Here is a 25,151-nt window from a genome sequence, read left to right on the forward strand (position 1 = left end):
AAATGTTTAACTGGTGGCAGCCAACTGGGTTCAAGGTCTGAAGTTTAGTTATTTTTAGTAAGTCGGCCTTTTAACCAAAATGGTTACTCCCTTGGTTAAATAAAAATTTTACCCTTGCAGTTACCAGATGAGTGTAGATAAAAAGCAGATCTTATTGTTTTGGGCTTTAACAATTTTAAGACATGCACAGAAATCTAATGCCTACTTAAAAAGTGCGTGTAATAATATTATACACAACTGTTGCAGTGGAGCCAGCTGAAACGAGCTGAGCGATGAGTTTGATCCTATCGAGAGTCCAACCTCTTTCCTTGCCCCTTATAGTTAAAAAGAAGAGACCAGCAGTAGTAAACTGGAAGATCAGTAGATCACCAGCTAAAGCTAATGAACTCGAAGTGCAAATTATCGGCCGAACCAGATGAACATATGGTTGCAACTTCATGTCTCATTTTCTTTGGTCCACAAACAAGAACTCCCACGCTTGATCCTTTATATTCAAATAGCATTCCTACCACCCAAAACAAACGAAAAATGTCAAAACGGTGTGGTATTTCTTTCTATTGCGCAACAGGGCATATCATTGGAACTTGTAAAAATCAAAAGTTAATACCGGATTAAAGGATTTAAGAGTCACTTACTCTTTAAAGGAGGTCTTTTACCATAGTGCACATTAGTAACCTGAACAAGAGGCTGCTGAGGGAGACTTTCCAATTCCCTATCACCATTACATAACCCTGATTCTAGTGGTCGAACTGGTGTTGACCCTTCAACAATCTGAATCTGCTTTGCTTCCCTTGCATTTTGTCTTTTGTTCCATAAAACGGCTGCACTAGCTGTTGCAGCTATACATATGCTTATTACTAACATATAGAGAACCGCTTCAAGAGAGTAGGAGAAAACATTCCAGGTATTATGATCGATGGGATAAATGTAATAGCGTGTAATAAGGCCAATTATGATAAGGAAAATGATGACGGAAGATGATATAATAGCGCCAAGCCAGAGCCAGCTTTTGGGGCCTAAAATTGCAGAAATAGGTGCGTCCCTTGAGTGGGGCTTGAACCATATAGTTCGAACAAGCTTCGATGTATCAATTGTGGGTTCTTTCTCTCTTGTAACATAAGCCTCAATCTTTAACTGCAGATTGGAAAGCGCGGATGGGGTGCCAGATATTGGAAGTAGGAGGTCTAGCATGGTGAGGTCTGAAGAGGTTTTGAAGGAGCAAATTAGTATTACTTGTGGAATCTTGCATTTGTATGTTGTGCTTACATAGACCAGTTCTCGAATTATTGAGACGAAAGGAGTAATACCGCTGCCTCCACTCACCATCACAAGTGTGTCGTGCCTAAATGTAGATGTAGTTCATGGTTAATTCAGATATCAAGAAAAGGACCATGCATAAAGATTAAAAAAAAAACAGAATCCATATATTCTTCTGTACAGTACAAACCTTAGAAAGTGAGTTGAAGCAGGTCCATATGGTCCTTCAACTGAAACTTGGAGATGGTCAATAGAGGAAGGCGATGAAAGAATGTGGTATAGTTTCTTGGACCAGCTTCCTTCACTTTTAATCACAATACTCAAGTTTTCAGGCTCCAAGTTGCTGCTAGAATTGATAGTGAAAGGATGCCATTGGAGCTTGGAAATACTAGGGACATTCATAAACAGAATGCTCGTCGGATTATAGCTGAAGTCTGTCAGCATAGATTACAAAAACAAGTTCATATAAAGAAAGGGAACATATATGAAGGATTACTGTAATTACTAGTTGCAAGAAAGTGATAACCTCACCCGGGCTTTTAGAGAAGTTGAGCTCTAAAGTATCACAGGGCAAAATGCGGGCTGAAACTAAACGAACGCTTGTTCTAGATTGCAAGAACCTCAAGTAGCGATCAATCAAGAAAAGGTAGAATCCAGGGAGCATCACGATACAGGAATAACCAACGGTAATATGCAGTATAAAGAAAAGCATGAAGAGGATGTAAAGATGATGGGTGTAAAAGAAGAGCTCAAACATTTTCTGCCTTATGCGAGGGAAGGTTGTTGCCCAAAGGCCCAGCCCAGCCAGCAGAGATATCTCTCCCGCCACATTGGATACGTCTGTTTTACCCCATTTCAGCACCTGCATGCATAATCATGTTTACATTATTATGAGGGCTTTTAGACCCAAAAAAACAAGCATGAAATTGGGCTTTTCCATTTTCTTTTTTCCCGGAAAAAACAAAACCGAATCGATCTTTTTCCTCACTCTAACCATTAGTTTAATTTGATGTGGCAGGTTAAATAAAATCGAGATACCTTTCATTCAATGTGAACAGTATTGCGGCCACACGTAACTAAACTAATATATATAGAAAGAAGAAACTCTAAAACTCCAAAAGAAAAAAAGAAAAGAAAAAGAAGACGGAAAAACCCCTGACGCAAGAAATTCCTAAATCAAAATTAAGAATCAAAGTCATCCCGGGAATTATGTGGATGTAGGAGAAGGAGACAGGTGCGTTAGTGGAGTGGAAATGGGGAGATAGTAGGCATGTGAGGTCGACGGAATTAGAGGCCCATTTCCGCTTCCAAACAAGACGGAAGGAAACAGTCACGTTCTTTTCTCGTCGAAACGGGCCCTACTCAATAGATTCCTTCACTGGAAAATTTGATCCATACGATAATCTCCCAAACAACAACTTGACAACCCTTTTTTTTTGTTTTTCTCTTTTTTGCATTATAGCGAACTCATCACATCACCAACGACAAAAAGCATTGAGAAATTGACTTTGGAATTGGCAGGGCATCAAAATCTCCACATGACTTCAATTATTAAAGTCATTTTTCACATTTGGTCCAAGTTCATCCTACTCTTTTTTCTCTTCCTCGAGTAGACCAAACTCCTTTTCTTCTCTTTTTTTTGGTTGTTTTTCTTAAGATACCAATTCTAGGATTACCCTTCACTTGATTTCTTTGCCCGTTTAATCTATTGTTTAGGATTTCTTAGAATTAGTTATATTTTATGAATTAAGTTTGACTATTTTGCGAGTGTATTATGTATATTTGAAGTGTGAAAATTGAGTATTGAAAATCTGATTTTGAAAAGGTTGTAAATTATGAAAAGCATTTCTGATTTAGTTTAACCTTATGATGATTTGCATCAAGTACATATGACAAGTTAATTACCTCTGAGATCTGATTTGTAACAGCCCAGTAGATGATATAACCAATTCCATGAGCAGTAAAAAGGACCATCATCATGTGACCTAACCATATATGGTATTTGATGCTACCTTCGCTGGTCAGCCCAAATAATGGCAGCACCGATGACCCACGAACCACCGGGAAGAAGAGAAATGTCAGACATATGTTCCCTACCAGACCAAACAGGAACGATGCACTCTCCAGTTTAGCTTCCCATCTGCAGCATTTTTGTCATTTTAATTTTATCTAGTTAACATATAATCTATCTTTTCCTAAGAAGTTATATTTGCATAATGTAATAGATTTTGAAGTTCTTACACTCTCGCATTTCTAGTTGCAGCGAACTGTGGAGTAATAGTGGAGAAGCTGTTATGCAAATAAGTTGACAAAGACCAAATTAACAGTGCAATGAACATGATGAGGAAGGCCAGTTCTATGCTTGAAACTATCCCTAGTGGGCCTTTCACTAGCATCGGTTTCCTTAATGCTGCCAGGCGATGTTTTCTGCCGTTGCTGCTCGGATTGTTGATTAAAGTTTAGCATAACAAACTCAATAGTAAATCAAAAGAAAAGGAGTACCCAGAACTGGGTTTGTTTAATTACCCTTCTAATATATTCTGATTTGATCTCTTTCCAAGGTGGATATAGGCACAGCCCAATACAGCAATGAAAAGAATGGGAAAGAAGAAGAGCAAAAGTGGTTGGCCTGAAACGTGAACAAGTTAAAAGAAAGTGCTCAATAACTATATAGTAAAGTTAACAAAGAGAATGATGGAAACATAATAACAGATTCTTGATTAGGATTATTAAAAGGAAAAAGTAGATGAATTCAGACCTTGTCTGCCGAGATAAGTGGAAGTAAACTTCTCATCGATTCTACCATACCAATGACGCCAATACGTGTTGGTAGGCAATATAATCCACAACACGAGATAACCCAGCAACAGTGCTACTGATAGTATCCATATAGCTGCTCGAAGCATATCTACAGTTTGTTTATGGGAAGAAGGTGAACTATTCACCATTTTTGATTCTGAATCCATCTCTCTCTTTCTCTCTCTGACATACGGAGGGATGTAGTGGAATCAACAAATATATGCATATAGTCAAAAAAGGTGTCTGCGTCTGTTTTTGGTTCTTTATATATATACCAATTGGCTGGTTATCAAATTCACATTACTACAATTATACATGTGTGTATATGTGTGTGAAGGAGAGACCTAGTTTATCTCTCCTTTGATCCCAAGTCCTAATTGCCTTTTCCATTATATAAGGCCCACATTTGAAATTTTTTTCTTATTTTTACATTCCATTGTCTTTTTGCTTGTGGTCCTGGGGAAGTTGCAGAAGTGGCAGATTTTCAATTCAGTGTCAGGATTTTCTTTTCAGTGCCACTTTGATTTGTCTGTTCTTTATTTGGTTCTGAATATCGAATGCATCTCTAATTTATGAAGTCACAGCCATTGAGATGACTTGTTGCTATATGTTTTCTTTAGCAATACTTATGCTTAATAAAGCCGAAACCAAAATTAATAGTCAATGCCATAATTTTATTTTTTGGAAATTGGATTAGCAGTTTAAACTTTTAAAACAAGTACAAACGCAATAGTACTAATGCTGCTTATAGTCCGAGTACATACATTTGCAGCAGAACCAACTGAAACCTGTGAAGTCTCTTCTTGCAAGAGGTAAGGACCCAAAAACAAAGAAACACTTGTCGAAGAGATGGCGAGATCACCAGCTAAAGCTGATGGACTCGAAGTGCAGATTATCTGCCAATCCAGATGAACATATTGTTGCGACTTCATGTCTCATCTTCTTCGGACCGCAAACAAGAACTCCCACACTTGAACCTTTGCACTCGAATAGCATTCCTACACTCAAATGCGAAGAAAGATTAAAGTTCCACAAGTAAAACAAGGTCCTGAATCAATAGAATTCTTTTCTGTGAGCCAAGGAATAGTAGCTTACTTTTTAGATCAGGCCTTTCACCATAATGCACATTAGTAGCTTCTGCAAGTGACTTATGAGGGAGACTTTCCAATTCTCTATCACCATTATAGAACCATGATCCTGGTGATCCAACTGGTGTTGACCCTTCAATGTTCTGAACCTGAATTGCTTCCCTTGCATTTTGTTTCTTGTTCCATAAAACAGCTGCACTTGCTGTTATCGCTATGCATACGCATATTGCTAATATATTGAGAAAAGATCGGAGGGAATATGAGAAAACTAAATTTGTGTTGTGATCGATTGGGTAAATGTAGTAGCGGGTAATAAGACCAATTATAACGAGGAAACTAATGAAAGAAGATGATATAATAGCTCCAAGCCAGAGCCAGCTTTTGGGGCCTAAAATAGCAGAAATAGGTGCATCTGTTTGGTGGGGCTTGAACCATATAATCCGAGTGAGCTTCGAATTATCAATTGTGGGTTCTTTTTCCCTTGTAACATAAGCCTCAATTTTTAGTTGCAGATTGGAAAACGCAGATGGAGTGCCGGATAACGGAATTAGGAGGTCTAGCATAGTGAGGTCTGAAGAATTCTTGACTGAACAAATTAGGGTTACTTGTGGAGTCTTGCACTGGTGCATTGCGCTTGCGGACATGATTTCTCGAATTATAGTTATGAAAGGCGTAATGCCACTGCCTCCGCTCACCATCACAAGAGCATCATGCCTAAATGTATATATATAGTTCAAAGTCAATTAGTGCACAGCTCCATTTTCAGAAGCAGGAACAGAATATAAAATATATAAATTTGTTTCTTTGCATAATGCAATTAACCTTAGAAAAGGAGTTGAAGCTGGTCCATAAGGTCCTTCTACTGAGACTTCAAGACGGTCAACCGATGAAGGCGATGAAAGCAATTGGTACAGCTTCTTGGACCAACTTCCTTCACTTTTAATCATAACACTCAGCTTTTCAGGTTCTAAGTTGCTGCTTGAAGTGATAGTGAACGGATGCCATTGCAGCTTGGAAATGCTAGGAACATTCACAAACAGAATGCTCGTGGGATTATAGCTCAAACCTAGCAGTAAAATTTAGAAAACAGGTTAACCAAAGCAAGCAACACGTTTATATCATATACTATATGTCAAAATCATCATCTGTCGACATTAATCTCAGTACCTGGGCTTTTAGAGAAGTTGATTTCTAAAGTTTCACAAGGCAAAATGCGGGCTGAAACTAAACGAACATTGGTTCTTGATTGCAAGAATCTCAGGTAGCGATCAACCAAGAAGAGGTAAAAACCAGGGAGCATAATACAAGCAAAAGAGATGGGAACGTGCATCAAAAAGAAAAACACAAAGAGGATGTAGAGATGATGGGTGTAAAAAAAGAGCTCAAACATTTTTCTTCTAATGCGAGGGAAGGTTGCAGCCCACAGGCCTAATCCAGCCAGTAAAGCTACCTCTCCAGCCACATTTGAAAAGTCAGCTTTCCTCCATTTCAACATCTGCATTGTATGATTTACATGGTCAAAACATTGTTCACATTCATTTCAATTAGATTGCAAATGTTATTCATTTACCGGTTTTTCTTGATTAGGCCCGTGACATATTTTTATTTTATTATAAAATGAGTAATATATATATATATATATAATTGTAAGATTTATAATATGAGTACTTAATATTTATTTATGTTTTTTTCACTTAAAATATACGTTACTCATTCAATTTCTAGTATACAGATGACTTTTTGTTTTTTTTTGGTTAATTTGGCTATGAGACTTCGTAACTTTTTGAAATATCTCTAATAAGACAATATAAATGGTCCGAAAAACAAACAAGAATACGCCTCTGGATTTCTGGCCCACTTACCCTTCCAAATAGTGTGGAACGGACCCATATTTCAAAATGGGCTCTAGTCACTAGATTCCCTTCCAAAAATTCAACAAAAATAGCAGAGATTGACTACGGGTGTTCTTATTTACCAGGGAGAGAGAGAGAAAAAGGGGAAAGAAAAAGACAATGTTAAAGCTGAAGCCTAGATGATTATATTCATATTTGTAAGAATTATGAATGTTCATATTGGGTCCATAACACTAGTTCAGTCCTTGTGCTTTCTTATCAGTTAACCCCTCCTCTGGTATTTTGGTCTCTCTCTATAACATCTTTCTGTGATTCACATTTCAATTTTATCTTTTTTCTGGAAGTGGGTAAGCTGTTTGAAAAATTGTTTGTGATTTAAGCATGGAAAGAACTAAAAAAAAAAACTTTCCTTGTTATGACTTTGAATTAGTCTGAACCCTGAATTAGCAATAGATTGATAATTACCTCAGAAATCTGATGTGTAACAGCCCAATAGCTGATATAAGAAAGTCCATGAGCAGTGAAGAATACCATTACCAAGTGACCCAGCCATATATGGTACTTAATGCTACCTTCGGAGGTCAGCCCAAACAATGGCAGCACCGATGATCCACGGGCCACCGGAAAAAATAGAAATGTCAAACATATATTCCCAACCACGCCTAGCCTAATAGCCGAGCTTTCCAATTTAGCTTCCCATCTGCAAAACCAGTTCCATAAATATAATCATCTTTATCATTTTTACAAATTCATATATACAAAGCATCTTCAGAAATAATATATATACGCACCGTCTCCCCCAAATCGTTTTGTTTGTATATAGATAGCCAAGTAAAAATTAAAGTACTTACACTCTTTCCCCACTCTTTGCTGCTGAATGAGGAGTGATGGTAGCAAAGCCATTGTGTAAATAAGTTGATAAAGACCAAGTCAATAGTGCAACGAACATTGTCAAGAAGGCCAGTTCTATGCCTGAAACAATCCCCAGAGGGCCTTTCACAAGCATTGGTTTCTTCCATGTGGCTAAAGGATGTTTTCTGCCATTGCTGCATGTGGAATGTGGATAAAAATTGTTTGTAATAATTATTGGATGTGATAGAACTCCATCAGTACTAATTAACAAACATAGAAGGAAAAGGGTACCCGATAACTAATGGATTAAATTGTTACCTTCTAAAATTGTTATGACCGGACCTCTTTCCAAGGTGGAGATACACACAGCCCAAGACAGCAATAAAGAGGACAGGGAAAGAGAATGTCAAAATAGTTGCACCTGAATATACAAGCAAGAAAACAAACATAATATCAGAATCTTGATTGCCCATATACAAGAAAGTAATTAAACAAGCAATTAACTAGTTGAATCCAGACCTTGTACGCCAAAATAAACAGAATTAACATTCTTTCGGATGTTGGGTAACCATATACGACGGTATGTGGTAGTGGGCGTCATAACCCACATCATGAGATAGCCCAGAAACACTAGTATCGATAGCAGCCATATAGCTACTCGGACTATGTCAGTTTCTTTCTGAGAAGAAGGTGACATTTTTGCCACCCCTGAACCCATTTCTCTCTCTCACTTACATACAGAGATGAAGTTATAGACTGTGCAAATATATAGTCGAAGGACGTGTATGTGGGCGTTTTTGTTTTATGATACGTGTATGAGTGTGCCTACGTATGTATTGCTTAAGCTTCTAACACGTACACATGTATATATACACAGACCAGCACATATGCATGATAATCTCACCATTGTTACTCATACATAAATAGCTCGGAGACTTTTTTCTTTTTCTTTAAATTGCCAGTTTCATTACTTACACGGGTGTAAATTCAGTTTAAAGAAACATTGGGACATTGCCTTTGCAGATTTGCATTAAATAGATAAAAGAAAAGACACCAAACCTTGTTGTCCAAAGTAGGTAGAGTTAACTTTCATTCGCAAATTAGGCAGCCATATTTGCCTGTATGTATTAGTAGGTAACATAACCCACAAAAGAGCATAACCCAATAACACTAGCATCATTAGGACCTTTATCACTCTCCTCACCGTATCATGATCAGCATCTTTATTACAAGGGGCAGATGATCTTGAATCCATCTCTCTCTCTCTCTCTCTCTCTCTCTCACTCAAACAGACACAGAGCTAGATAATAGTGCTCAGTTAAGAGAATTTATGGATGGAAAAGAAGTTGAAAAGCTGAATATATATATATAGGGAAGATTCACTTATTACAAGTACAGAAAGTAGGCTTGGCGCAATGTGGAAGAGAGAAGCTGTAGCATGCTTCATGTCTGTCGAAATGGCATCACAAGTGTAAAGTTATTGAGTGGCAGAATTCAGGTGTGCCCACGGCCAACTTGACTTTGTTTAAAAGGGTTAAAGAATTTCAACCCAAATTATAAAGATGCGGCTAAAGAATTCTGTGGTGAATTTTGCTTCCTATAATTTCTTTATTTTCCTGCATAATTTCAGCTTCTACCCGTATGTGCGCCCTCAATGCGTTTACTCTGATGTGTTTGCAAGAATCATGCAATTCCTAGATGCCGACATCATCGAATGTTAACCTCATTCTATTATTCTCTCAAGAATTCTAATGGCATGAATACCTTGAATTTTATATATATATATATATTAGGAGAAGATATTATTATTAATGAATATCTGGGAATTATACATACACAGCATAACTATTTAAGCTTACTATAAACATATCTTTTTGGCAACTAATATATGGACACTGGCCTTTTAGGGAGCGTCTATAATTTCTTCCTAATATATCCTTCAAGGAGATATGAGAAATAGATATCTTTTGCAACAGTCAAAGTAAAAGAAAGTGCAACCATTCACACTAACCCTTCCTAGACAAATTTTCTTTTTTTTCTTTTTGTTTGATAGTGCTTAGAGCGGGTACCCTATCATTATCGTACCAACCTAATAAGCTACAAATAATAGTTAAGATGACAAAGGAATGAGAGGGGATAAATTCATTTGATTTCATAACTTCTATTCATGGGTCATTTAAATATTTCCAGACCATTAAGAATATATATAGTATTAGGATGAGGATGACAAAGGAAGTACTGTAGAATGAGTATCTATTGAGGTTAAATTTGGTATCTATTAGGGAATGATGAGTTTTATGGATTTTTCATCCATGTGGTGGTGGAGGTAGGGCTCGTGTCTAGATTAATCTTTACTTGGGCTTTCGTGTGTTTGATGTGTGCTTCTCTTTTATGGTAAGAACTCATGTAACCTCATCAACTGAACATATTTTCTCTTCTCCTTTGTGGAAAAGCTGAATTACAAACGGTGGCAGATGCATCGCCCAATACAAAGACAGACAGCTTCGGCCGATACATACAAGTCAACTCTGACCTGCAACTATTCTAATTCTTTGTTCAGAGGGCTCTTATTGAACATGTCCAGATACTTACAAGCTCAACTAGGAGTAGGACCCCTTTTTTTTTATATATATAAATACCTTTTTTTATAATAATAATTACATTTTTATCTAAAAACATACTTACAAAAATATACTTTTTTAAAAAATATTTATAAAAATACGCACAAGTCAAATATATTAAAAATTAATTAAAAATCAACTGTACTAAAAATCTATATTAATACAACTCTATGCGAGTATTTTTATTTCATTATAAGAAATTTTTATGGAAATTATTTTTTTAAAGAGAATAAAAATTATTAATGTAAAATTAAAAGTCAATCTCTAGTATTTTTTTAACATAAATATAATAATTCAACAAATAAATAAATTCTTAAAACTTGAAACTTCAACCAGTAAATAACAATTTAAGTAAAAAAATTAAAAAATCTGAAAATCAACAAAAGATTAACTAAAATAATTTAGCCTAAAAATTAAAAAATTTCAAATCAGAATAATTTATTTTATATAAAAAAATTTAAAAAATAAACATTTTTACATAGAACAAAATCTAACAAAATTTTAAAAAAAATCTAAAAACATAAAAAAAAAATATCTAAAAAAATAAATAACAGTTCAAAAAAAAATTATAAATCTAAAAATCAATCAAACATCAACTATACCAGTCACATACCCATTTTAATATCAACAACAACCGAACATCAACTAAACATAAAAAAGATAAAATTCAAAATAAATATATAATATTCTAATTTTTTTATTTACTATTGAAAATATAATATTTGTTAAAATTTATTTCAATATTAATAAATATCTTAATCTATAAGCATTTTAATTAGTTATTATCTTAATATACATGTGTGTTAATTTTTAAGAATACAGCACAAATTAGACCTTCAATTATACCGGTCGACCTTATATTTTTTGTTCTCATTGGGAACTTTTTCTTTTAAAATTAGATTATTGGAACCCTTATGTTAAAGAAAGGTCTAACATTTGTTAAGTCCTCCGACATGGACTACCCACCAAATGACCTTACAATCTTACAAATATATATTATAAAAAAATTATTTATAATATTATTTGAAAATAATTCTTTATTTCTAAAATAACAAAATGAGTAAAAATTTAGTTATTTACCGTCCTAACCCCTCACCACCGTTGCCTGTGCCACCCACAACCACCATTCACATACTGAAATTTCATAAAAAAGAAAAGACTCATCCATGAATTTACTTATCAATTCTCATACTAGACCATTGATTATTCCCACAAGTACCACCACCATCATCATTGCTAACACTATAACCAAACCACCACTGTTAAAAACACTATCACCATCGCTGCAAAAGCACCATCTCTGTTACAAACACAACGCCACCATCACTGCAAAAGCACCACCAAACCATAATCACAAGAAAAGATATTATAAACCCAAAGTAGTTTCTGACCCCTAAAAATAGACATAGAAGCCAATCTTGGAAAATACTAAACAAATAACTTGAGGTCTATTTTCAAATCATAATCATAAAAAGCTATGTTCTTGTCGTGCTTGAATTTGATTTGTACCTACAAAAACAAATTCACACAAAATTAATATCTATTAACACTCACAAGTAAAAAAGATTGAATAGAGCCAAATGTAAATACTTGATGATGATAGTGTCAGCTAACATCCATATCCATTTAAAAACACCACCGCAAGAAACAGTTCCACCAAATTCATAATTTTAACTTAAGCCATTCTCTCTTCCATATATGGTTTTATGGCAGCATCCACGCCTATACAAGACAAAGAGAACAAACATTTTGCTTTAATAACATAAGAAACTAATTTAAGAACGGAATGTGTTGCCTCAAAACTAGAAGAAGAAGTGGTACCTATTTGTAGAGAAAAAAAGCCAACTTCACCTTTCCTCATTACTTTCCCTTCCCTTCTTCTTTTCCTGACCACCATTCAACGTGGAACTTTTGCCATAGGATCTCCATATCGTCACGAGCTCTCCTCCGCCATCAACCTCACTGGAAACGACCTGATATCGACGAAGCAAAAAAAAAAACAAGTCACCGCCTCTCACTGCCATTCATGGATAGCTTGCTTGCCGATAATTTTCGGCCGATTTGAGGCCAAAATTAGCTTTCCCTCCCCCCTAAAACCTAGATCTGGAAAGTTGTAGCCCTTGACAACACTGGTTGACCGGTAAAGAAGATTAAGAAGCTTGAAAATTGGCTCCTGTAAGATAATTTAATTATTTTGAAAAAAAACGTATATGGTGTAATTTCCTCTTTTTTCTTTGTACAGGACAAAGAAGAAAAACAAAAACAACATCTTCAATACTAGCTCCAGGCTGGGAAATTGGGGAATGGTGATCATCTTGCCAGCTTCTGTTGGCAAGAATTTCCCTTTTGAAGAGAATAAGATTGCAAGATTTCCTAAGCTGAAGTTATCCTTCTCCAAGTATCATTGGTAATCCGAGCATGATTTTAAATATGGTATCAGCCACTTAAGGACATCTCATGATACACATTCTAAAAGTGGCATGGAGCTTTCTCTGAAAAGGAAAAGAAAGAGAAGTGGCATAGAGATGACAAGAAAAGAACTTCTTGATAGGAATAAGGACACAGCAATCTCAAATACCAGGGAGATGCACAAAGTGACACAAGAGCAACAAGGAAATGCAAGAAGTTATTTTGCCAATACACTATATGCTACAAGTACAAGTTACTTACAATTCCTTCTATAATACACACACACATGCATAGACTCCAAGTTCAATAAACTCTTTAAAGACTTAAAACTAGAAAGTCCAGAACCACACATGACCTTTAATAACACAATGTGAGAAACTAAGAAGACCACCATCCTACTTATATCATACAACAGCTTGCATTGATCTTGAAGCAACATCAAATTTTGGAGGATAGAGGATGATTGCCGTGCTTTAACATAACTTGTGAGGTATCAGTAGGCAATTTAGACCATGCAATAGAGTCCCTCGCATCAACACTTCTCCTATGCATGATTACATACACACTCAACAACACACAGACAACAGCAACCAAAGGAACCAAAACACCAATGTGCTCTCTTGGCCAACTTCTTAATACCATCCCTGCACACATATTTCCATCAAGACTACCCACTGAATTATTCATCTTCATGATCTCTACTCCATTCAAAATGCCATCAACTGTATGTGCCATGCTCATGTTTGAACGTCCAATACTCACTCTTAAGGCCCCATTGCTATCACTATCAACAACAAAATCAGCATAAACTGGAGAAGCCAACATATATGTGATAGTATTAAGGTCCAGATTTTCAAATGCCAAATGTCCATTGATATACACATTGAAATATAGCAAACCAAGTGACATGCTAGCAATATCACAAAAATGCAATCTAACAAGATATTGATAACCCTGGATCACTGGAAACACCCATGTCATATTCGCATTAAGGACCGAAGAATTCTTGCTAGTAATTACTCTAGCAGTATTATATACAAAATCAGGACCAACTTCTCTACTCGCACCTCCACTTCGGTAGTTAATTCTCCCACTGAAATAAATCCTTGTAGCCAACTTATTTAATTCAAAAAAGTGATCATCAGGAATCCATGTTCTCCAAACTGTATCATTGAAAGGTGTAATCTTTGGGCCTCCAACATTAACCCTATACAACATTTCAAGAGCCTGTTTATTTAATCCATCAAATTTTTCATTTTTATAACCATTCACCCGGGTTGCTACATCAGCAATCAAATCTTTAGGTGCAGATATAACTTCAATTGCATTAACAAAACCAAATTCACCTTTTCTTGTAGGAATAAAGGTAATAATAACCTTACCAGAATCAACCCAGATAAGGTACTCCTTAACTAGTGGGTTACCCACATTTAGTACAGTAAAATTGCTCAGAACGACATATCCATTAACCAAAACGTGAAATTGAGCATTCTTTAAGTTAATACTCGAAGAGATGAAAGGATGAAAATGAAGGCGTACCATGTGGGTCCCAGGATCCTTGATCTCGAAAACATACTTCGAAGGCTTATTAAAAACCCTAGCTGTATTGTAAATTTGAGGATAATTAGGGTGCGTATTTTGATCAGAAATCGGGTTCGTACGAATAGAAGAGAGAAGCGGAGAGTTAAAGTTGGAGAATTCGTCATCGGAAACGAAGCGGCGGCTGTGAACGGTGGCATCGACGGCCGAGCCACAGTTGATAAGTCTGTTATCGATGGGGGAGAATGGGGAGAATGAGGAGGATAAGGAGAGAGTAGAGATGACTGAGAAAGTGAGGATGAATATGGGAAAAGAAAATTGTGTCTCCATTGAAAGAGAGGATTTAGAATTTCAAATATTTGAAATTTGAACTGAAATATTTTTTCTTTTTTGTTTAAAACGGAGTCAAGAGAAGTGAAGCTCCATTGTCGCTGGTTTTGTTGTGATTCCAGTGAATTTGAGCCGCGTCAGCGATTCGGATCGGAGTCTACGCGTCAGGACAAGCTGTCAGATTTCAAGCGAGTTTTACGCGTTTGGTCATGGCCCCACCACCATGCGTCTTTGCTGCTGGACTTGCGAGTCTTTTGACCGTTTCAGACGGTGAGTCTTTGAAAGAAATGGGCAATCACAGTGTCACAATTATTTGTATAAAACAAGTAAACAAAAAAATTGTTTTTGATATTAATATTATTTAAAAATTACTAGAATTAAAATTCGATCGATTATAAAAATAATTTATTCAAAAAAATCTGCAAACTATTTTTTTTTTCAATTAATTTTATTTTAAATTTTATTGCAGTTAAAATAGCATATATAAAAACGAAAAATATTTTTAAATTTCAGAAAATATAAAAAGAATTAGTTAATTAAAATATATATCTTATATATTTAATTTATTAAGCATAAAAAAATTAAAAATTTATGATATTATTTTTTTACTTACGGACTTAAATTTGAAAATAATTCTATATTAAGAGTTTGTAATGAATTATTAATATTTGATGGAATCCAATCCAACAATACATACTTATAAATTAGTGTTAAATGATACCAAATAAAATTTTTACTGTTCAATTATAAAAACTAATTAGATAAAAATAAATAATTTTTAATATACGGATTTAATATTTCTATAACATATTTTTTGTTAATTTCAATTAACTTTTCTTGTTCAATTATTACAAATAAATGTCATAACCTACTCTAATCCTATCATAATAGGACTTTATCTAATATTTTTGAAGTGGTATGATCTTATTTTTATATTAATATTTAATATTTATTTTATTTAATCTTTTTTATACATATAATAATATAAATACCATAATGAATACAATATGTAACTAAATTAATTTTAGAAATATAATTTATATGAATTGATAATTTAATTTATAATTATTTGTTGAATATATGTAAATTAATTGCTTCATTAATATATTATTTTTATAGTACCTATCAATTATAGTTATTGAACAATATCCATAAAATTGAACAAGTGCAAATTTTCTATTTTTAAGCAAATATTTGATTGCATTAATGAAAAGAAAAGAATTAGAAATAAAATTAATTAAAATATATTAATTTTCTGTTAATAATATTGGTTAATTTAATGATTCAAAAAAATGACTATTTATCTATTATTATTATTATTTTAAATTAAATCTAAGTTTTTAATCAATTATTCAATTTACGGATTATCTAAGTAAACGAAATTGAATGGTTGATATTTAAAATAAGTAATCCAACATGACACCAAATGACTCAAAGAAATGACATTTCAAAAAATGAAATCAGTAGAGAATATTTAGTTATAGCAAATTTTTTTATTTTTATATTTTAATTTTAAAAAAGACAAACTTTTTTTATTTTTATCAAAGTTTTATTAAATTTACATGATATGTTTATTTTGTAAAAAGTTTCTATTTTCTATTTATATAATATTTTTAATATAAAGAGTAGATTTAGAATATATAAAGTGAATGTTTTTATTTAAAAATAGGTATTTTTTTATATATAGAGTATATTAAATTGATATTTACAAATCTTTCAAAATTTAATTATAATTTCAAAAATCTGGGTTTGTTGACTTGTAGGAAACAAATAATTTTCTAGAAAATTTTTCAAATGAAAACACAATATAGAATTTATGTTAACTTGTATTATTTTTTTTAAATAATATTTTATGTTTTTAAAATTATAATCAAATTTTAAATAAGTTTTAAAAATTAATTTAACATATTCTATTTTTCTTATATAAAAAGTCACTTGTTTAAAGAATTTTCACTTTATTTATTCAAAGTCTATCATTTATACTTATAATATTATCTAAATAGAAAATAATTTATTTTATAAAGTAAATAGGTTTTATAAATTTTTTGAAAAAATTTCTTCTAAAAATTAAAAAAAAAAAGAAAACTAAGTAAATAGATTCTGAAAAACTATTTTCTGTTTTTATTTGAAATTTCTTTTAGAAAGTTAGGCATAGTTTTCAATAAGTTTTGTTTATATTAATAAAAGAAATTTAATTTTTGATTAATCTTAGTCTAGTTTTCAATAATATTTTTTGTTTGTTTGTAAGGGTGATAAATAAAAGAGTTGGTAAAAGATCCAGTCATCCCAATCAAGTTGAGACATTTGTAACGTAAATATTATAATCCCTTCTAATCGTTCACTAAAAACAGATAAAAACTGTAATCATTAAAAGAGCATAAAAGTATTTCTGGTTCTTAATTAATCAAGAAGGAATAAGCTTGAACACTTGCTATTGCATATTTGAAGTATTACACCCTGCAAGCATTTAGCAAAAATAATACTCTCCTGTGGCCAAATCCAAATCCAAAAGGAAAAGTTTGAAAATATATTGAATAAGTGAATAAATAAATAAATTGTATGACTATCATCTAAGTTTCAATAACTTCATCTTCTCTGCATTCCCCAACGTCAACTACCAAAGTGTCTGTCATTTCTGTTGGTAAGATTCTACAACAATTCCTCCTTGGAGCCTGCAAAAGAAATTTGCAAAAATTCTATTAATCAATCACAATTAGTCTTTATAAAAAGAAAGGATAATCATGAAAGTGTTACCTTGTCCCATAAATAGGGATCAGGTGTCTTATAAACCTCAACTCTATGAATCTGAGAAGGATTAGCCATCAACCAATTGCATCTAGGATTTGGAATTCCATATCCAACATATTCGCTAATTGTCTGATTAGTGCGAGTATCATATAATGCATCTGAAAGACAATATACAAAGGGCCTTTGACATTTGTTCGTGCTGACAGGACGAGTGTTGAAGGGATAGCCTCGATGGTCAGCATGTCTGTACCAGTTGAGAAATGTTCTTGCTGGTCTTTCGATTTCTCGGGGTGGAATAATGCCCCGGAATATTTGCACCGCATAGCCCCAGGAGACTGATATGGTCCAGTTTCGAGTCTGGTCATAGCATATGGATTGCTGCATGAGTGCAGCTGAGTCTAGTTGTAATGGTGCACTTAGTCTTCGTAAGGCTTGTATCCGATCAGCACTGGGAAAAATGGGTGACACCAAGTCTAGGTGGTGCAGAGAAACTAAAGGTGTGACTGGATGGGCCGCTAGAAGGCCGAATAGATTCCCATACACATCAAACTGTTCAGGAATTAATAGGACCAACATTTGTTGTTATCAATATAATAAAATAACAACTCCCACCTGAAAGATGTCTGTTGCAATATGCTACAACGAGATAATTCTCATAAAAAAATCAATCTTATCGCTAAAGATATTTCAACCTAAGCTAATATCTCAAAAACTCAGCTGGGGCATTAATATGCGTGGAACTAAACTCGCATTATAATGTGAATTTTTTGGAATTTCACACATTAAAAATGTACTAATTCTTATTTAAATTGGAAAAGAAAAAAAAAAAATGAAGCAACCAAAAAGCTAACCTGGTGAAATCCTGGTTCTTTGGTGAGAGGAACGCCAAGCTCAGACATACAAGCTTGAATTCGATCATCAGACCCATATAAACTAGGATATCTTTTTATGCATCTATCCTGCATCTTAGATAGAGCCTTTGCCAATGGGTAACTTATAGCAAATCCACCGCCACCATAAGCCATAGCATAAGAAAAATGAATGTTCTGTATATGACTCTCCGATGAACTCCCTATATAATAATATTGATTATGGTCATACCTGGATAAAACCCTAACCAGATTATCAGCAATAAACACTGTATCATCATCTCCCATCACAAACCACCTCACATCCTTCATTCCTAGCTTTAAAATTTCCGATATTATCCTCGATATCCTAATAGCAGACCTTTTACCTTCAGTGTTATTGTAAGGGAATTCTGACGCGTCAGTTGAGATCATTATTGGCGGCAAAAGATCATAATCACTCGGTTCTTCTTTCACAGGATTGTCTAACCAAACTATGCCTCGCATTTCATCAGGTCTCCACCATAGTTTCACGTATTCCTTTCTATGGTCCCACAGTTCAGAAGATGCAGCTATGCCAAACACTACATGGTGGATGCTTGTGTTGACGACTTGGGTTTTGGGATTCGGATGAGAAGCCTCGTCAGCTGCGAATGTTCTGTTAGGTTTCTGGGGATAAGAGTTGTGCCCTTGTTCTTGTTCTAGTTCTATTATCTGGTTATGAGGGTCATATCTGTAGATATTGAGACTTTGGTGTTTGAGTAGATTGAAAGAGAACAGTGAGTTTAAGGAGTAAAATATGTAGGGGACACTGATTATGATGAGAAAGCAAAACATTAATTTTGGAATGGTAAATGAGAAAGGGTTGTGCTTCATGTTGTTGTGATCCCATAAAAGATTTTCTTGATCTTTCATGGCTAGCGGAAACAATAGAAGGGATTCCTGAATATTGCGAGTGAGGGGATAAAGGAAGTGGATGGGAGGAGGGCAGAGTCGAGTGAAGAGAAAGAGTTAGATTAGAAGTCTAATCTAATGCCAGTATACATGTATACTTGGCTATGACAACCAGACTAATATATACTGTACCTACTCGTGTTAGAAAGAAGTTTGACTTCAAAAAGGACTTCAAAAGCATCTTTTACAATTTAAAAGAAATTTAAAAAATATTCTAAAAGCATCCCAATCATTTCTATAATATAACGTATTTCAAGTAATTATTTAATCATATAAAATAAGATAATTTTATATTTTTATTTTTATTTTCCTAGACAATAAATTAACTTTTTTATTTTTACTAATTGAAATTTATAAATATTAATTATCTAAATGCATAAAAATTTATATTTTTATTAAATTTAAAACGAAAATTCATTAAAATTCTATAAAAATATAACATATATAAAAATGCATTAGAAATGTTGTATAGTAAATATAATTGTATATTTTATAATAAGGGTTATACTATTTGAGGAGAAATATATATTAAAATATTAGTAACATATACTTACATGAATATAATTTTTTTATTATTTACATATGTGTTCTTTATCTATTAATTTAAGATTTTATTTATTTATAACCAATTATTAAGTCTTCTAAATATTATGACATATATTCTTCAGGTGGAAATGTATGATAGTATTTAATATAATATATTTTCTCTATCTTAAAAGGATAGTATATTTTCAATGTTTGTTATTAGATGTTTTAAGTATTTTCATTTTTTCTTTACCAACTAATCCAATATTACAGCTCGGTGTAAAAAAATCGTCCCAAGGCGAGCTAGCTCGCCCAATAAACTAATCTCTTCGAAACTTACATTAAGATACTCGAATTTCCCAATATACTTAGTTATGTTTATGACCGGAATAATTTTTCGGACCACCATACTTGAAACTCTTCACTTAATTTTTATTTTGCAGATTCTATACTATAATTAGTTCATCTTTTTGGAGATAAGCATACAGATCGAAATTCTTAATTTTCATCTGTATTAATTATAAATATTAAAATTTAAATGAAATTTTAATATTAATTAATAAATAGTATAATTTAAAAATTAATTTCGAGTTAATAATATTTATATTAATAAATGTTAATTATTCAGGTAACAATTAAAAATATATATTACAATTTAAGACGAACAAAGAAAATAAGGAAATAAATTTATCTTTCTGAATTAAGAAAAGTATCTGATATATAATACATATACTTGAAGATATATGAAAATATTCAATACGCACCGTTTTACTGGGCACTGGGCACGATATTATTGGAACGGTCGGATCAAGAGGGGATGGTCGATGGGTCGCACCGCGGAAGTTCTTAAATTCCATTCCTCTTCACGCTAAGCAAAGCTGACAAGTCAAAACCCCGCCAAAATCACACTCATCAGTCATCGCAGAGATCCAGTAAGCAAATTCTTTGTTTAATTGCTTTCTAAAAAAAATTAGTAATAGAAGTCTTTAATCTACAATGTCTATCTCTACTTTCTAGCATTTTACTTAATGTTTGGAAGCAGTTTGTCCATGTATTTTTTTTTCCCTTATATTTTGCCATTATCCAAACAGAAATCTAGGGTTTATGGATTCCGTTTTAGTTAATTTACTACTTTGAGCTAGTGTCTTGTTGTATTTTTGAGTAAATTTTACTTTGCTATCTTGAATTTCCTAGTTGAAATGTGTTTGTTGATGACTTTGTACCTTGGGTTTGCTTTTGCAGATTGGTGCTCTTTTAAGAACTTCTGGTTAGATGCTGTATTTGAATTGGGATCTAGATAATTAGTTTCTTCAATGGCTCGAGTTAGGTCTTCAATGCTAAAGTCACTATATAGTTCCTTTAGTCACACCACAAAGATGCACTCATTTAGCTCGTGCATGAATCCTACTAGATTTGCTGATCAAATTCTTTTAAGATCGTCCTACGCTTTTCTAAATCTAGACTACCAAAGAAAAAGTAAAAGTTCAGTAAATGCCTATGGTAAAATTCTGAGTTCTGATTCTTCAGTTGCTACCAAATTTTGCAATGCCAATTCCACGTTGCTGAATTCATGCTTCCGAAGTACTGTGCCTTTTAGTTCTGTGAGCTCCTTGTCGATCCATCGATCATTTTCATCGTCTTCTGGTGACAAAGTTGACAAACCTGGGGAAGTTTCGGCTTCAAGTGGGAGTGGTGATGTTGGGATTGACTGGATTGATAAGGCTAAAGATACTTGGCAAAGTGCAGTTGATGCAATGACTACTATTGGGAACAAGACTAAAGAGGTTTCTGACGAACTTATCCCTTATGGCCAACAGTTTCTTGATTCACATCCTTATCTTAATAATGTAATTGTTCCTGTTGGTTATACTTGTGTTGGTACCATTTTGGCATGGGTGGTGATGCCTAGGCTTTTAAGGATGTTTCACAAATACTCTATGCAATCTCCTGCTGCTTTACTATCACACAGCTTATTTAAGGAGCCCATTCCATATGAGAAAAGCTTTTGGGGCGCTTTAGAGGATCCTGTCCGATATTTGGTCACCTTTATGGCTTTTCTACAAATGTTAGTAGTTCCGTCTAAAATATGTATCTTTTGTCATATTTGGATTTACAGGTTTCTGGTCTGATTTTGTTTCATTGCTGATGCATGTTGGATTTGACTTTCAGCGGCAAGATGGTGGCACCAACTACCATAGCATCACAGTATATAGCACAGGGATGGAGGGGTGCAGTTGTTCTTTCTTTTATATGGTTCCTGTATCGGTGGAAGACAAATGTCTTTAGTCGTGCATTGGGTGTGCAGAGTTTATCATTGCTTGATAAAGAAAGGGTATTAACACTTGACAAAGTTTCTTCTGTTGGCCTATTTGTTCTCGGGCTAATGGCTTTAGCTGAGGCATGTGGTGTGGCTGTTCAGTCGATCTTAACTGTGGGTGGCATAGGAGGTGAGTGTATTTTCAATTACATATGTTCCTTAATTTAGATAATCTTTGATGCTCAGAAAAGTTATAAAGAAAAGCTTATAAATTTTCTTAATCTTGAATATTTTTCTGAATTATTGTAGGCATTTATAGTTATAGATCATAAGCTATTGTTTATAATATTTTCTTTAAAGCTTGGAAGTCTATAAATCTGAGTTTTTTCTGCATGCTATAACCTGCTTGGCAATTGGTTCAAGTTATGTTAGCATTTGAATCCTCTCATTATATAATCCTATCCAGGAGTGGCTACTGCTTTTGCTGCCAGAGATATCCTTGGGAATGTGCTGAGTGGGGTTTCTATGCAATTCTCAAAGCCCTTTTCACTTGGAGATACAATAAAAGTGAGTTGAGTTGTCATTGGACATCTATTTTTTGTTGATCCAATTTCATGTCTTTTGATGGATAATTATTTATTCAAGCTTTAGTCTGCATCAATCTTGTCAAGAAGATAGCGAGTGGTTTATGTAATTCTCGTGTTAACTATCCTTAATGGCATTTGCTTAGAGACTTATCAATCTAGTTTTCTTATTTTCTTTTACTTCCTCCAGGCATCAAAATATTACAACCTCAACTAAATCAGCATTACCGAATAATTTTCTTCTTTAAAAGCATTGCTATTGATGACTCTAGTAAATTTCATAGTTACCTCAACTTTGTGATTGTGTAATTTTTTTCAAGCAAAATGGTTAATCCTAACTATTCAACTGCTACTATCTATTTTTGTGAAAAAAAGGGCAGAAGCTATAATTTCATTAGCATTACTTACATTTGCAATAGGTTTTAGCAAGCATTTAAAGTTGAATTATGTTTTAATTATCATTTGGTTGCTGTTGTTGTTGTGTCCTTGCTATGGCAATTCATTGGCATCATCTCATTGTAGGCTGGATCTATAGAAGGTCAAGTAGTTGAAATGGGACTTACTACCACGATGTTACTGAATGCCGAGAAATTTCCGGTCATAGTTCCAAATTCATTGTTTTCCAGTCAGGTAGGCCCTTTTTGCTCTAAATGCTGACTCGCACAGTTTAGGTATGCCATGGTTTATATGTTCTACTGCATGATTGTACTTTCTTTATGCAGATGCTTTTTTCTGAGTCCATTTTGCTAACACTTTTATATAATGGTTAGACTTATGGTGATTAATCGATCTCATTTCTGCTCTATAGATGGTCATATCTACATGGGTCTCTTATTGAAAATAAATGTTGATTAGTCCACAGGCTTGTTTAGCTTTTATATTTGCTAATCTTTTCAGTTTCATTAAGAGAAGCTATTAACTTCTTTATCCAGGACATCTCACTTTAAGCAAAAATTTCTGCAAGGGTGCTTTTGCCCGAAAATGATGTGCCAAAAAACCTACACATTTAGAATGGGCTTGTATTTTCTGTTTATCTTTCATAGGATATGCATGCACACACATAAAATATAGTTCTCCATAACAATGGGTTAAGAGCTCAGCTAATTTTCTTCAAGAAGCATCTGTGATTCACATGCATGCTAGGTATTAGTGATATTGGCTCATACAGATCTTTGGTGTCTACCACTTTGTAGGTAATTGTGAATAAATCTCGTGCCCAATGGCGTGCTATGATGTCTAAAATTCCTGTGAATATTGAAGACCTGAATAAGATTCCTCAGGTATCAAATGACATAAAAAGCATGCTAAAGTTGAACCCAAAAGTTTTCTTGGGAAAGGAGGTCCCTTACTGTTTTTTGTCTAGAATAGAAAGCTCTTTTGCAGAATTGACTATTGGATGCAATCTCATAACTATGGTGAGTTCGTGAACTCTTTTCCATTTCACCTATTCTTTTGGCATGGATGGACTACACTCCGTGATTTGCCTGCTCTATCATGCTCAATGCCTGGATTGCATTTCTACAATTTCACTGTCTGTCAGCTTGTGCTTTTGTTACTAATGCCTGCTATATTACACTTTTATTACAGAGTAAAGATGAACTGTACTCCACAGAACAAGACATTCTTTTGCAGTCAGTTCGGATAATTAAGGAACATGGTGCATCACTGGGTAGTACCTGGCAAGATGTAACCACTCGATGATGCTGCAGATTGCTTAAGCTGGAGGTTGTACACTTGTTTCCCTGCATTTGCTACACCATCGTGCTTTGCAAAGACTTGAAATTGAAAAGCATATAATGGAAAGGTCAACTTGAGGCCAGCTCAAGGAGACATATTAGGTGTCTTAGTCATCCATCTTCTGCATAGAAATCAGGAATTGGGAGGAAATAGAAGATAAAGAACAATGAATGGAAGCAAGGGGAAAAAAAGGAAGCTAGTTTCCTTGGGAGTTTTATATTAGGGTGAATGATATTCCAGATTTTCATGCGGGTGCGCACAACAGAGTTCAGGATATGGAAATCCACTCCACTTGGATATCGGAAGTTGTTTGGCTAACAGAATACAAATGAAACAAATAGTACGACACTAATGTTAGGAACCATGAGAGTACAAGACCTAAACTTCCACCTCAAATGCAGCAGATGGATAGAGCCACCCCAAGAAGATTCCGGAGGGAATTATCAATGCAATTTTTCGTGTAACTTGCCCCGCTGGTATCAATACTTTGCTTTTTATATTCAATTGGTACTAATTTTTCAATTGGTATCATGTCTATTATTTTTATTTCAGTCGAAAGTACCAAAGGGGATTCCGGTAATTTTTAGTTGATGTGTTAGCTGATAATCCATATCTATTCAATGAATAGGCACCATCTGTTTTAAATGACATCTTATAGCAGAAAAAAAAGTAAAAGAAGTTAGCATTCATCCAATAAGAGGAGCCAGCAAAACTTCCTTGGATCGGAGATTCTTCCACTAGAATCATTTT

The 25,151-nt window shown here is 34.0% G+C and overlaps 5 protein-coding genes across 9 annotated transcripts; 1 reads left to right on the top strand and 4 right to left on the bottom strand.

The window, feature by feature from the left end:
- Window positions 1-134: 134 nt before the first annotated feature.
- Window positions 135-4,331, bottom strand: LOC8261915 (ferric reduction oxidase 2). Its single transcript, XM_002511850.4, has 8 exons — window positions 4,016-4,331; window positions 3,784-3,886; window positions 3,499-3,693; window positions 3,163-3,397; window positions 1,789-2,119; window positions 1,448-1,691; window positions 636-1,342; window positions 135-505 (listed from the first exon to the last, which is right to left on the bottom strand). The coding sequence occupies exons 1-8, from the start codon at window positions 4,221-4,223 to the stop codon at window positions 366-368; spliced, it is 2,163 nt and encodes a 720-aa protein (XP_002511896.2). The 5' UTR covers window positions 4,224-4,331; the 3' UTR covers window positions 135-365.
- A 378-nt stretch (window positions 4,332-4,709) lies between these two features.
- Window positions 4,710-9,387, bottom strand: LOC8261916 (ferric reduction oxidase 2). Of its 4 annotated transcripts, none has more exons than XM_015729074.3 (8): window positions 8,909-9,387; window positions 8,168-8,270; window positions 7,849-8,043; window positions 7,463-7,697; window positions 6,312-6,639; window positions 5,967-6,210; window positions 5,152-5,858; window positions 4,710-5,054 (listed from the first exon to the last, which is right to left on the bottom strand). In XM_015729074.3, exons 1-8 carry the CDS (start codon window positions 9,102-9,104, stop codon window positions 4,915-4,917), a joined length of 2,148 nt encoding a protein of 715 aa, XP_015584560.2. In that variant the 5' UTR covers window positions 9,105-9,387; the 3' UTR covers window positions 4,710-4,914. The 4 variants fall into 4 exon arrangements, with proteins under 4 accessions (XP_015584560.2, XP_048228087.1, XP_002511897.2 ...); XM_048372130.1 differs by having other exon boundaries at window positions 8,141-8,270; window positions 8,909-8,926; XM_002511851.3 differs by lacking the exon at window positions 8,909-9,387 and adding an exon at window positions 8,369-8,607.
- Window positions 9,388-12,996: 3,609 nt separating this feature from the next.
- On the bottom strand, window positions 12,997-14,902 carry LOC112536897 (probable receptor-like protein kinase At5g24010). Its single transcript, XM_025159801.2, has one exon. The coding sequence runs from the start codon at window positions 14,746-14,748 to the stop codon at window positions 13,318-13,320; it is 1,431 nt and encodes a 476-aa protein (XP_025015569.2). The 5' UTR covers window positions 14,749-14,902; the 3' UTR covers window positions 12,997-13,317.
- Window positions 14,903-17,148: 2,246 nt separating this feature from the next.
- On the bottom strand, window positions 17,149-19,374 carry LOC8261919. Its single transcript, XM_025160051.2, has 3 exons — window positions 18,348-19,374; window positions 17,503-18,045; window positions 17,149-17,420 (listed from the first exon to the last, which is right to left on the bottom strand). The coding sequence occupies exons 1-3, from the start codon at window positions 19,257-19,259 to the stop codon at window positions 17,319-17,321; spliced, it is 1,557 nt and encodes a 518-aa protein (XP_025015819.1). The 5' UTR covers window positions 19,260-19,374; the 3' UTR covers window positions 17,149-17,318.
- Window positions 19,375-20,596: 1,222 nt separating this feature from the next.
- Window positions 20,597-25,128, top strand: LOC8286667 (mechanosensitive ion channel protein 1, mitochondrial). 2 transcript variants are annotated; one of them, XM_015728948.3, is made up of 7 exons: window positions 20,597-20,755; window positions 21,066-21,888; window positions 21,993-22,270; window positions 22,547-22,647; window positions 23,187-23,294; window positions 23,858-24,079; window positions 24,252-25,128. In XM_015728948.3, the coding sequence occupies exons 2-7, from the start codon at window positions 21,137-21,139 to the stop codon at window positions 24,363-24,365; spliced, it is 1,575 nt and encodes a 524-aa protein (XP_015584434.3). In that variant the 5' UTR covers window positions 20,597-20,755; window positions 21,066-21,136; the 3' UTR covers window positions 24,366-25,128. The 2 variants fall into 2 exon arrangements, with proteins under 2 accessions (XP_015584434.3, XP_048235725.1); XM_048379768.1 differs by lacking the exon at window positions 23,858-24,079.
- The last annotated feature ends 23 nt before the right edge of the window (window positions 25,129-25,151 follow it).

Source organism: Ricinus communis, chromosome 1, assembly GCF_019578655.1.
Source record: "Ricinus communis isolate WT05 ecotype wild-type chromosome 1, ASM1957865v1, whole genome shotgun sequence".
Taxonomy (NCBI): domain Eukaryota; kingdom Viridiplantae; phylum Streptophyta; class Magnoliopsida; order Malpighiales; family Euphorbiaceae; genus Ricinus; species Ricinus communis.

Coding starts and splice junctions, on each gene's coding strand:
- LOC112536897 (XM_025159801.2), bottom strand. CDS start 14,748: ATGGAGACACAATTTTCTTTTCCCATATTCATCCTCACTTTCTCAGTC.
- LOC8286667 (XM_015728948.3), top strand. CDS start 21,137: ATGGCTCGAGTTAGGTCTTCAATGCTAAAGTCACTATATAGTTCCTTT. Junction 22,271..22,546: donor AACTGTGGGTGGCATAGGAG/GTGAGTGTATTT, acceptor AATCCTATCCAG/GAGTGGCTACTGCTTTTGCT. Junction 22,648..23,186: donor CACTTGGAGATACAATAAAA/GTGAGTTGAGTT, acceptor ATCTCATTGTAG/GCTGGATCTATAGAAGGTCA.
- LOC8261916 (XM_002511851.3), bottom strand. CDS start 8,567: ATGGGTTCAGGGGTGGCAAAAATGTCACCTTCTTCTCAGAAAGAAACT. Junction 6,640..7,462: donor TTACACATCAGATTTCTGAG/GTAATTATCAAT, acceptor CATACAATGCAG/ATGTTGAAATGGAGGAAAGC. Junction 6,211..6,311: donor CAACTTCTCTAAAAGCCCAG/GTACTGAGATTA, acceptor TTTTACTGCTAG/GTTTGAGCTATAATCCCACG.
- LOC8261915 (XM_002511850.4), bottom strand. CDS start 4,223: ATGGATTCAGAATCAAAAATGGTGAATAGTTCACCTTCTTCCCATAAA. Junction 3,398..3,498: donor GCAACTAGAAATGCGAGAGT/GTAAGAACTTCA, acceptor AAAATGCTGCAG/ATGGGAAGCTAAACTGGAGA. Junction 1,692..1,788: donor CAACTTCTCTAAAAGCCCGG/GTGAGGTTATCA, acceptor CTATGCTGACAG/ACTTCAGCTATAATCCGACG.
- LOC8261919 (XM_025160051.2), bottom strand. CDS start 19,259: ATGAAAGATCAAGAAAATCTTTTATGGGATCACAACAACATGAAGCAC. Junction 18,046..18,347: donor AAGAACCAGGATTTCACCAG/GTTAGCTTTTTG, acceptor ATTCCTGAACAG/TTTGATGTGTATGGGAATCT. Junction 17,421..17,502: donor ATCCCTATTTATGGGACAAG/GTAACACTTTCA, acceptor TTTCTTTTGCAG/GCTCCAAGGAGGAATTGTTG.